Consider the following 13,050-nt stretch of genomic DNA (forward strand, 5'->3'; position numbering starts at 1 on the left):
TGCCAAAATAGGCTAGATATTTGATCTTTCATAAACCTAATATAATGATTTTAACTGTTAAAAGTGTTGCCATGCATGAGAAATTCTGAAAAAGCCTCTTCAATAGAAACAGAGCAAGGAGTTAAGCAGGAAAAGTAAATAAGTAAATAAACAAGGACAAGGAAAGTTGTGGATGTTGAAGGATATAAAAGAAAAGTCTATTTTTCTCTCTCTAAAAAAAAAATAAGTCTTTTACCTTAATGACTTGAATTAGACTCATATAAATTAATTTTATATATTTGAAACCTCCAGATACCTGTTTTGGCATCATTTCCTAAAACAGTATAGAACATTTTACCTCTATCAGGATATTCATATATTACTAGCTAGAATTAGCTATAATTTTATGATGATTTAAGAATAGCTTTATTCTTAATGGAGATATAACACAGTTACCTCATACAGCTAATTTTCTTTGAAGTTTTTATAAAAAGGGCATTTTATAAAAAAAACTTATGTAAATGCCACCTATATAATAAAACCCTTCCCAGCTTAATAAAGGGCATATTAATAAAATGTTAACTTTCTCATTCTGCAAACATTATGCTGTACTGTTTTAGAAGTATCTTACTGGTTTGGTGGTGATTTTTACTCATTGTTAAAACGTTTGATAAATGTATGCCTTGTAAGAGATTTCTAAATTAGATTCTTTATTTTATAGACACAAAATAATAGCTTTTTGTAATATATGAGCGATTGCAAATTTTTCAAAATATTCTCTTATGGAAAAAGTCACCTTACGATTTTTATGTAATAATCTATTTCTATTGCAAGGACCCAATTCACTTGGAATATATAAGAAAACATTGATGTCAAAGGCAGCTCTCACTCACAAGTTTCGCAAGTTGAGATCCCCCACAAAATGTAGGGATTGTGAAAGCATTGTAGTATTCCAAGGTGTTGAATGTGAAGAGGTAAGATCTTTCTGAAATTACATTAGCCCCTTAATGCTTTTTGTTTTATACTTTTAAAAATTAATTTTACTGATTAGGAACTTTTGCAAATAAATTGAACCACAGTGTACGTTCTACAATTTTATATTTCATTTTGCTATTAAATGTATTTCAAACACCATAAGTAATACTTTTTAAACTTATTTTTGTTTTGTTACTGCTCTGCCTTTAGCTTGTCCAGTTATAAATAGTTTTAAGCTAAATTAACTAGTTTTAAATTATTTTTTTAGTGTCTCCTTGTTTGTCACCGAAAGTGTTTGGAAAATTTAGTCATCATTTGTGGTCATCAAAAACTTATGGGGAAAATACACTTATTTGGAGCAGAATTCACACAAGTGGCAAAAAAGGAACCAGATGGCATCCCTTTTGTACTCAAAGTGTGTGCCTCAGAGATTGAAAGTAGAGCCTTGTGTCTACAGGTATGTTATAATTCTTAAAATGAAAATTTTTAAGCAAATGCCTGTGTGATTTATTCTAATAAGAACACTTTAAAAGAAAAGTGTCAGTTTTCAATAAGAACTGATTTTATTCAGATTTATTTGGAAAATATTACCTTATTTAACACAAGTTTTTTTTTCTGAAGTACTAATAAAAATTGAAGTAGACACATCAAAGATTTAAATGTTCACATTTAGCCTTTGTTCTAAAGCAGAATTTTGCAATATTTTCTCTTTCTTCTCAAGGGAATTTATCGTGTATGTGGAAACAAAATAAAAACTGAAAAATTGTGTCAGGCTTTGGAAAATGGAATGCAGTTGGTAGACATTTCAGAATTTAGTGCACATGACATCTGTGACGTCTTGAAATTATACCTTCGGCAGGTAAAGTCTATCCTTAAAACCTAACATTAACTGGAAAAGAGCAAAAATATGATTTGTATTTTGCTGATTACATTTGCTATACATATATGTTCATTGACATAGACTATATTAATATCTTTCTTAATAGATAGATTAAAGTATACATAAAATGTATGTACAGTTTACAGGCCAATAGTAATAAAAACAAACACTCATTTCCCATTACCTGGCTTAAGGAAACAGAACATTACTATATCTTTTAAAAGAGTTCTTTGTGCCCCTCTCCATTGCAGTCTGTAACCCCACCCCAGTGGTCTTTCCTAATTGTGTTAATAACTCTCTTTTCTTAAGTTTTAATACCTTTTGTGAATTCCTAAACAGTATATCATTAAGTTATAGAAAACTAAACAGAAAGCATACATCTAGCTGTGAAAGGAAAGACTATTACATTGTTGTAAGAAGGGTCAATTCACAACAGTGTCTGGGTCATAGTCCAGCTTTACATTTATTGGTACAGTGTTTTAAAATAGCTGTTGCAGGAGGTCAGTGGACACCATCATGAGTGCATCCTAAAAGTTCACCACACTTGGGGTGTCAGGTAGGATTATCTTATAAGCTGGGTTCTTTGGAAGTTCAGCAGGAAGATGGTTGAAGAGTGGCCTACTTTGTATTTCTTCTTTCTGTGCTCATTGCAGTTTTCAGGATTAGGTCCAAAGAAAACACTTATGTGGGGTGAAATAAGTGAGCTTTGTGGCTTCAAGGAACAGCTCATGGAGGGGTTGCTGGAACAATCAGCACATTGTCATGAGAAGCCAAGTGTTAAAATGACCTAGGCCAAGCCCAGCTGCCCTCTGTCCTGTAGTGAAAATGAAGAGAGTTACAGAACATAGTGACCACAGTCCTGAACATGTCCTTCTTCAGAGTTCTGCTGTCTATCTGTCATCCTGGAACTTTTCGTCTCCGCCCTCTTCTCTTTAGTGAGGTAACACCTGTCTTCTGTGCTTTGTATTGATTTATTCTGTTTTAGTCATGCCTATCTCTTGAGCTATAAGAGTAAATATTTGAAACCTTATTTATCTGTCTTTATTCTGTTTTCTTGATGGGAATTGGAGAGTGTGAATGATGTGGAAGGATATAATATTTATTCTAAGCTGGAAGTTATATTCTTCAGAATTTTGAAGGCATTTTTCTTGTTCTCTATGGAGATTCAGATCCTTCTCATTCCTGAGTCTTTGTGTGTGTGGCCTATTTCTCATCTCTGAAAGCTTAAAGAGCTTTATTTTTCTCCCTATTCTAGAATGTCACAATGGTATGCCTCAATGTGGGTGCACTTCACCGGTTTCAGGCACTCTGTGAGGTATATCATTCTGGTTATTAGTCCTTTAAGTCTTGGAAGTTTTATATTGTTGCCCACTTCTCTCCACTGTTTTCTTTCTGAAACTTATATTTGGACAACATGTACTGCTTCTATAGTTCTTTTTTTGTTTATTCATTTTTTAATACTTTCTAAGATATTTCCTAAGCTTTTCATTCACCCCTGCTATAAACTATTTCATTTCTAAAGTCATGTTTTAATTTCTAAGAACTCTGGTTCTCTGTTTTGTTTTGTTTTTTATAACATTCTTTTTTCTTTTTAAATGAATGCAGTATCTTATCCACCTCAGGATATTTATAACTTTTTTTAAAAAAACATTCTTACCTTGGCTGGGTAGCTCAGTTGGTTGGAGCATTGTCTTTATGTGCCAGGGTTGAAGGTTCAATCTCTGGTCAAAGCATATGCAGGCATCAATCAATGAATGCGTGGATGGGTGGAACAGCAAGTCGATGGTCGATGTTTCTCTCAAAAATAAAAAATAAAAACTTAATAAATAAATAAATAAATAAGTAAATAAATAAAAAGAGTGCTTTTCTCTGTGTAACCTCTAGCCATATCCAATAGAAATATAATGTAGATCCATATAAAATATTAAATTTTCTAGTAGCCACATAAAAAGAAAAAAACAGGCAAACTTAATTTTAATATTTTATTTAACATTGAACATATCTGTGTATCTAATCAATATTTTTAAATTGTTAATGAAATATTTTACTTTTTTTGTGTGTGTTGTTGCCAGAGTCTTTAAAATCTGGTGTGTATTTTTCATTAAAAGCACATGTCAATTTGGACCAGCTACATTTCCAGTGCTCAGTACTCTTTTTTTTTTTTTTTATTTTATTTTATTGATTTTTTACAGAGAGGAAGGGAGAGGGATAGAGAGTCAGAAACATCAGTGAGAGAGAATCATCGATCAGCTGCCTCTTGCACACCCCCTACTGGGGATGTGCCCGCAACCAAGGTACATGCCCTTAACCAGAATCGAACTGGGGACCTTTCAGTCCACAGGCTGAGGCTCTATCCATTGAGCCAAACCGGTTTGGCAGTGCTCAGTACTCTTATATGGTTTAGAAAAGTACAGTTTTAGACCAAGTTTTAGGGTTTGATTTTTTTTTTAATTTTATTTATTTATTTATTTATTTATTTATTTATTTATTTTGCCTATTTTGATTTGTCTTCCATGGTTGTTTGCTTAAAATGAAAGAGGTGGGAATTGAAATGTTTTTGGAAGCTCTTGAATATATGAAGGCTTTGAAGATTTTGAGTTTTCCCAGGAGACACCTGATATATGCATCTCTAGATCTTTATTCTTGGGCTCGTCTGATACCCCAGAGAAGGGTCTTTTACTGCCTGAGGTGTGGTGCTAGGCTTTGGGAGCCAAGTAGGATAAGAAGGCTCTAGGATCTCTCCATTCAGCATGCATACAATCATTAAATTCCTATTTATATATAAAAGCCCAGCGACCATTATGGTGGAACAACCAGAACGACTGGTCACTATGACACACACTGACCACCAGGGGGCAGATGCTCAATGCAGGAGCCGGGCTCATGGTTGCCGAGCACAGCAGCGGTGGCAGGAGCCTCTCCCGTCTCCAAGGCAGCTCTAAGGACCAGCGAGCCCACTTCTCAGGGATCGGACCTAAGCTGGCAGGCAGACGTCCCCCAAGGGGGTGCAGGCCAGGCTGAGAGTCCTCCCCCCCACCCCCCGAGCATTTCATGCACCGGGCCTCTAGTTTTTAGATAGTTGCTCATCTGTTTCCTTCAGTTGGCATTGCCCATCCAGAGAACCTTTAGTTTTACAGTACTGCCCAGAGAAAGAATTTCGGAGTTCTGGAGAAGAGGTTGCTCTTACATAGGATGGAGACAAGGATCTAAAGCTCTAATGCTTCTTGGCTAGCCCACCCTCCAGAATTAGAGCACCTCATGCTAACAGTCCCTGAGTCTTCTTAGGATCCTGTAAACCAGTGGTCAGCAAACTCATTAGTCAACAGAGCGGCAAACTGCGGCTTGCAAGCCGCATTTGTTGACCACTGCTATAAACCATGTTGGATCTCAGTTTGGAATTGCGACTTTCTCAGGCCTGCTAAGTCAACACTTGTTCATTTGCCCTTCAGCTTGTAAAATGTTGCTTTTGGCTCCATTCATTGGTGTTCTATCAGTTCTGTGGGCTTAACTGTATTTCAGTGGGGTTTCAGAAAAAAAAAAAAAAAAAAAAAAAGGTACAAATGTTGGACCTGTCACGTTAGCCCAGGATACTATTGATATCTCTATAATCACATTAAAGATTCTCAGCTGAGAAATAAAAACATATTACCTTTGAATGACTGTAAATCTCAGTTAATCATGTTTTATCTCTTCCAATCAGTCAGGAAAAGGAAATTAATGGGGTCCAATACTATTAGCTCTTATTCTGTCTCAAGAATACTATGGGACCAAGATTTTAGTGTAGGAAACTATACTGAAATCTATAGTATGAGCGATCAGCCTTTATTTTACTCATATACCATGTAGAAAATCTGAAATTCCAAGAGGTTAAGTTACTTCCTTTAAATCCTGCATTGTTAGGGGTAGGAATTGATCTCAAAGCATTCCCTCTCTGCAGGGGAAACTGGATAAGCAGGTGCCCACTTCACCACAGATAGTATGGGACATTAGCTAAGTAGAAGTACACAGTATTTTCCATCATTGAGCAGTGGAAATATCGAAGTAAGTTATGGCATGGACAAATCGAGGTGGCATACCCTTTGATGACAGAGAAATTTTTCCTTTTGACCTTTTGATAATTCAAGTTGTATTTAAAAATTAGATAAATAAAATGTTGACATATTTTTTCTTATAAATCATATTATCTTATGCTGATCTTCAGTCTGATATAAGTGAAACACAAGGACCTTATGGACTTTTGTTCTCTGTTTCCCCCATACTAGTAAAACTCAAGAGTATAAGCTTTTCCTAATTAACTTGACTTACATTGTATATCATATTGGGTTTGTTTCAGTAAAACAGCTGAAGATAATGCATGCTAACTTTGGGGCAGTAATGAATGTATAAGTTTATAGACTTTTATTGATTATCAGTTAACTCATTTTAAATGAAGATATGATTTATGGTGATTATGTTATATTCACTTTATAGATTACATCTGTAGCATTTAGAACTTAAGCCTTATTCATGTTAAACCATTTAGTAGCTATCAGTAAATTATTAATGGAGGGGGATGCAAACAGAATGATATTTCTAATATAATTTTATTTCTTTAGCTCCCAGAACCATTTGTTTTATTTCGATTGTACAAGGAATTTATAGACCTTGCAAAAGAGATCCAACATGTAAATGAAGAACAAGAGACAAAAAAGGATAGCCTTGAGGACAAAAAATGGCCAACTACATGTATAGAAATCAACCGAATTCTTCTAAAAAGCAAAGACCTTCTAAGACAGTTGCCAGTATCAAATTTTAATAGTCTTCATTACCTCATAGTACATCTTAAACGGTAAGAACTTTGCATAAGAAGAGCATTCAGTAGTGAATAGATAATTTTGCTTTTGTTCTTTAAAAAATTGTGGTAAAGTCCACAATGTAAATTTACCATCTTAATCATTTTAAGTGTACATTTCAGTATTATTAAGTACATTCACATTGTTGTGCTATTATATTTATTCTTTTTATTTATTGAGTTTAGAGACAGAAAGAAAGCAAGAGAGAAAAAAAACACATTAATTGGTATTCCAGTTATTTATGCATTCATTGGTTGATTCTTGTATACTAGTATGTCCTCACAAGGAATTGAACTCACAACCTTGGTGTCATATTGTGATGCTTTTCTAACCAACTGAGCTACCCTGCCAGGGCTGTGCTATTGTATTTTAAATGAGCATTTCATTTCTAATATATGTTAGAGCACAGGAGACAATGAATGTATTCATACAGCCAACATATTTTGCTCAGATGCCTCCTATGTGCCAGGCTCTGGTTGGGAAAACAAGAATGAAAGCATAATGTTTTTGCCGCCCATTGTGCTTGTCAATTTGGGAGGCATACAAGTGCAGTACAGCATCATTTATGTTGTGGAGCTATGCGCAGCATGCAGAGGAAGATGGTGGAGCGTAGATCATGAATCAGAGAAGGAAGCCCTGAGCCAGACTTGAGGAACTAAATAGTGACTTGGTGGCAGAGAATGTGCAGAAGAGCATTTCTGGCAGAGGGTAACAGACACAGAGACATACGAGATCATTATGCATTTGGGAAGTATAAGCAATTTGATTAGGTTAGCATATAATAAGCACTAGCAGGAGTGAGCTAGGTAGAGGCCTGGTAAAGAAAATCTTACATACCTAGCAGATGAGTTGACTGTCTTCCTACTGTACTCACTAAAGAATTTTGAGCCAGGAATTTGATAAGCTCAGATTAGCCTATTAGATCTTTCAGGAAACAATATGGAGAATGGTTTGGATGGGAGGCCTTTTACAGCAATTCAGATTTTCTTGAATAGTCAGAGAAAGAGGGTGATAAGAGTTTGAAGGCCAGAGAAGTGGGAGTGACAGTAGAACAGAGAGATCTTTAGGAAGTAGAAAGAGCTAGGCTTGAACACTAGCAGTGGACAGTGTGAGCAAATTTGACCATGATGTTTACATTTTCAGCCTGAGGACCTGCAGCTTTTAGGGTTGTTTTTTGTTGTTGTTGTTGTTGTTTGTTTGTTTTATTTCTGCTAGTAAAACTCTAGTAGTTCCTTCTACTTACTTAAATTTTATCCTGATACTATGAAACTCAACTTAGTAAGTGGTCAACATTTAATTAAATAATTTTTTTCTTAGACTTCTACAGCCTGTTTTTTCTCCATCCTTTCAAACCCATAGTTAATTACTATCGAGGAAGTCTAATCTGCAAATTTCACACAGTTTTATGTGTTCTACTCCACAGGGTTGTAGATCATGCAGAAGAAAACAAGATGAACTCTAAAAACTTGGGGTTGATCTTTGGACCAAGTCTTATTAGGCCAAGACCCACAACTGCTCCTATCACCATCTCTTCTCTTGCTGAATACTCAAATCAAGCACGGTTGGTAGAGTTCCTCATTGCTTATTCCCAGAAGATCTTTGATGGATCCCTACAGCCACAAGATGTAGTTGTGTGTAGTACAGGTGGTGTTGCACCTCAAGTGAACCAAGGCTGTCTTCTGAAGCCTCTTTTATCACCAGAAGAAAGAGACCCAGAACATTTCATGAAGTCACTATTTTTCTCTTCAAAGGAAGTGAGTTTTGACCTTTATGGAATTGTGTTAGAACTTTAAAGTACTTATATTAATTTATAAATTTTTGAACTGTTTGTTTATTGTGAGGTGTGTTTTGCTTTTTCAAGTTTAAATATTCTTTCTATCAACAGGACATCCATACTGCAGATAGTGAAAACAAAATTCTAGAAACATCTGCATCAATTGAGGAATCAGAACAAAAACAGAAATCATTAGAAAAATGTGATGTGTGTCTCACTGGTGAGTGGCCATGTAAAATACATGTTTACTAACTTAAAACTATTTTCAATAAGCCATGAATAAAAGTCAGGGTGAGTGAAGGTGAGAGAAGTCAGAGAATGAAGCTTCTTCAGTTAATGGATCTTGCTAGCCATGAAGAAAGTTGTCAGTGTAGCTCACTTTTAAATGAATACCATTCTTCATAATAGTCTTTCTTATAAAAAGATACCTTGGCGTTCATAGGTGGCTTTTTTTTGTTGTTTGTTTTTCTCTCTGTGAATTAATTTTTCCCATCAATTACAGTCCTGGCAGAAAATGTATTGATAGTATGATAGCTCATTAGCATCTCTGTTACTAAAGATCATTGTATTGATCTTTCTGCTCTTAAGGAGTCAACTAGACCCCTAAAATTTTAAAAATCTAGACTCCTAAAACTCCTAAATTTTTTTTCAAATGTATTACCTGTCACCTGCCTTTAGCACATTAAGCACACAAATGTTTATGTCTTTTTTTTCCCCTGGACTACACTCATTTTATTCACTGTGGGATAATTTTATTTGCAGTGATTGGTAACTATCAAGCTTGTGGGAAGGCTTCCATTTATTACTGTAATTCTGTACATCTCTAGAGCTAAATTCCAGTTTTTAAAAATTCAGCCATATATGTTAAATTGGATGTATAATCAGATAGCATTGACATAGCCTGATTGGGTACCTTCCTCTCTGTGATAGGCACTGTGTTTATTGTTTGGTTTCATTTATCTGATTTAATCTTCATGACAGTGCTATAAAGTAAGTACATTAGCTCCACTCAACCATAGTTTAAAAAGTGAAATCATACCAAAGGTCATGTCCCTAATAAAATTTTCAGTCCGTATTTGAATCTATGTTTGTGTTTATTTTACTATCCCACGATCTAGGACTCCCAATTAGAATAGTTATAATAATAAATGTAATTTGTGAGTACTTATTGTATACCAGAAAATTCTAAGCACTTTTTATGATTAGACATTCAGGTCATCCATCAGCATAAATGCAATTATGAGTATCTTGACACTGAGGGTCAGTGAGATTGCCTTGCCCAGAGCAGAAGTGGTAGAGCTGAGCTAACCCCAGCAACTGGGGTTTGGAGTGTGTGCTCTTATCCATGAGACTATGAGCTTTCCCTTCAGAACTTAAGAATATACTTGGATGGGTATCTACAGCACCACCACAATAAGTCAGGTCCCTGAAGGTGGTCTGTAAACGTGGGACTGGGAACAGCGGAGTGTTACTTGGAAGCCCAGGGAAGAGAGGTTGTCAGTCCTAGCTAAGGAGGAAGGTCAGATGAGGTGTCAGCTGACAGTGATTCTGATGGGCACCTGTCAGCAGACCGCTGCCCAAAAGAGGAGTATGAGCAGAGGACTGAAATTGTCCAGAAATGGAATTCTTTTTTTTTAGGGAAGATGCAGCATAAAGGAAAAGGGCTTAAAGGAAATCAGGGTTCTAGTTTGAGAAAACAGGCCATGGGTCCCGACTTGATAAGAAAGAGAAGAAAGTAAGTCTAGGAGTAAACAGTAAATGGAATGAATGACATTTTTTTCCTTACATCTATTGAACCTTAATTAGACAGGATTAATATAAATCCATTTATTAATTGATTAGATTGAAAGACATCTAAAGCATTTCATATACTGTGCTCTCACTGTGGGTTGAGTGTAACTGAAAAGCAGATTTAGGGAGTTGGTAAAAGTGTTGGTATTCAAGGGCACACCTGTATTTGGCTGCCCTGTAAATTGGTGTAACTTTTCTAAGGTGAATTTACCAATGTCTGCCTATTGAAATCATGACAACCCTTTGACCCAGCAACTGCTTGTTCATCAACTCATGGTGCATAAAAACGGTACCTCAGCAAGTATTTTGGAGTATTTTTTTTTTTTTTTTACTAGCCTACAATGGATTTTGTAGCTGTTTATTATATTGATTTAAGTAAATACAAAATTCTAACATTTTTATTCAGAATCCACCTTTAAACTCTTCTGCATAGATAACTAAGAATAACAGAAAAATATGTAAGACCTTTGTTGTTTTGAGAGCATGTTCCTCTTATTAACCAAGAGCCAGGAAGTTTGATTTTTAAATAAATCTGTTCCTTTTCAGACAACAAAGTGTGTTTGCATGTTGACCAAGAGCTTGAATCAGCATCACAAAAGATGGAAGATGTTTGTAAAACCTCCAAGCCGTTTTCTCTAAAGTCCAATAGGGAAACAAACAGTGTTGTTGAGAGGTATACTCCAAGGACCAAACTTAGACCTGTAAGTTTGCCTGTTGAGAGACTGCTTCTTCTTGCAAGCCCTCCTCATGAGAGAAACGGCAGAAATATGGGAAATGTAAATTCAGACAAGCTTTGCAAGAATCCCGCCTTTGAAGGAGTTAATAGAAAAGACACCCCTCCCACTTGTTTCAAATTTGATGGCTTTCACCAGCAAACTCTACAAAAAACAGGGGAGAAACAGTATGAACAAAAAGACCTAAATGCAAAGACTGCAATGATTATGCCCAATGCACTCCAAGAAGGAGTGATGACGAGCATCAGGGTTGGTGGGGACCATCCAGGCAATGCCACCCAGGCTAGTAAGCCATCCACTGAAACAGCAAGACACGTGTTAGAGAGACAGATCTCTGACTCCTGCCCTCCTACTTTTGTCAGAGCCCCCAGAACACTGCAGCCCCAGCACTGGACAACCTTTTATAAACCACGTGCTCCCACTGCTAGTGTGAGAGGGGTTGAGGAGAAATCTGCAGCATCCTCCCCAGCAGTGTCTCCTGGCATAGCCCGCGCTCCCCAGGGGCATATGCTGAAATCAGTTCCAGACTCAGAAAACACACCAGCTTGTCCCATGCAGCCGACGACAAGTAAGCCTAAAGAGAACTCTCAGGAGCATGACCTGCCCGATGTGCACCCAACATGTCAGAGGCCAAGGCTTAAACGAATGCAACAATTTGAAGACCTTGAAGATGAAACCCCACAGTTTGTGTAGCATTGTCTTTTTTAATTGTTTTGTGGTATTGTGTTTGTTTTGTGAAAATTTTTTGACAGGGCCCCTTGTGTATAGGATTGCCAAATTGTGGATTTCGCTTTTTGTCATTGTATTATGTTATCTTGTGTTGGTTGTATAGAATGGTAGAATGTTTTGATAGGGCCACCTCTGTGTCTCACTGGAATTATCTGTATTTTTTTAGTTTAGTTGATTTTCCCCATAAAATGGTCCATTTAAATGCATCCCTAATATATGATATAGTTCCCAACTAATAGCTGCAATTGGGAAGAATCAGCTTTATTTTTTTGAAATGAAACTATGTGCTTATTTATAAAAGAAAATGTTTCTGAATGCAAGTGCCTGAAAGCTTTGTTTAGTATGATTGTTTTTTTTAAACACAATTTTATAGTGCATCTTTGACCATTGTGCTTTTATGTTATGTATGCAACCTTTTATTTTTCAATTGGCAATTTACTTAACTTTTTAATATTTATGTAATGGCCAAAAGGCTTGCAAATCTGCATATAATTGCATTTCAATTAATTGCCATATTTACAAGTGGTAGTTGAATTATACAGAAAAAACGCACTTAAACCAGTTTCTAAATTATATAGTGCAGTGATGTCTTATTTGGCTTTAGATGGTTTTAATACACTTAATAGTTTTTTACCTTTTGGCTTTGTTCCGCATAAAATTTTGTTCAACACTCTGAACCTTTCGGTATATTATATAATGGTCCAAAACATGTTTTAAAATTTAATACATTTCCTCTTGATATTGTCTGGGTTTAAAAACACAAACAAACATTTCTTTTGTATGAAATGTTTTTACTTATGAATAATTTTATGTACTTTTTCTACCTGGACTTATAGCATTGACAATGTATGTTTCATCTGAATCGTGCAAAGATTTATTTAAGTTGATTCTAAGTATAATTCAGTAAGCCTCATTGTTTGGAATTTGAGAGGAGGTGTAGACAATTGGATATATTTCATATATAAAATTCCAAGTTTTTAGAACTAGTGCAGTTCTGTTATTTTCTGGGTTTCATCATTTTGCCTAAAATAGGATATAAAAGGGACAAAAAAATAAAATAGCCTCTTTTTGTATGTGTGAATTCAATTTGTAGTATATGCTCTTTTGTATGACCATATTGTACATGATAAAAATACATATATATTAACCTGTTAAATTATTTCAAGTTCTTGTGACTTCTCTGAAATTGTTGCCTCTTAGGGGTTGAAACTTTTAAGGCTTATTAACCATTGGCTTAATGATCAACACTTGGGTTTATACATCCCGACTCATTACAACATGGAATGCATTTTATGGGAAGTTGTTGTAGTTTTATATAACAAATCCTTTGTGCTGGGGCCTTGTTTTTAGTCCTCA

At 35.6% G+C, this 13,050-nt stretch overlaps 1 protein-coding gene across 12 annotated transcripts in view; it reads left to right on the forward strand.

Annotated features, from left to right (window-relative positions):
• Window positions 1-12,850, forward strand: part of ARHGAP29 (Rho GTPase activating protein 29) — a 78,401-nt gene extending 65,551 nt beyond the window's left edge. For all 12 annotated transcript variants that reach the window (XM_036444159.2, XM_036444161.2, XM_036444164.2 and 9 more), the window contains 7 exons: window positions 814-953; window positions 1,223-1,411; window positions 1,676-1,813; window positions 6,430-6,662; window positions 8,090-8,420; window positions 8,552-8,660; window positions 10,778-12,850. In XM_036444159.2, the coding sequence (XP_036300052.1) occupies window positions 814-953; window positions 1,223-1,411; window positions 1,676-1,813; window positions 6,430-6,662; window positions 8,090-8,420; window positions 8,552-8,660; window positions 10,778-11,658 (2,021 nt within the window). In that variant the 3' untranslated portion in view covers window positions 11,659-12,850. The remainder of the gene's footprint in view (window positions 1-813; window positions 954-1,222; window positions 1,412-1,675; window positions 1,814-6,429; window positions 6,663-8,089; window positions 8,421-8,551; window positions 8,661-10,777) is intronic.
• Window positions 12,851-13,050: the final 200 nt, after the last annotated feature.

This window comes from Pipistrellus kuhlii, unplaced genomic scaffold (assembly GCF_014108245.1).
Source record: "Pipistrellus kuhlii isolate mPipKuh1 unplaced genomic scaffold, mPipKuh1.p scaffold_m20_p_2, whole genome shotgun sequence".
NCBI classification, from domain to species: Eukaryota; Metazoa; Chordata; class Mammalia; order Chiroptera; family Vespertilionidae; genus Pipistrellus; species Pipistrellus kuhlii.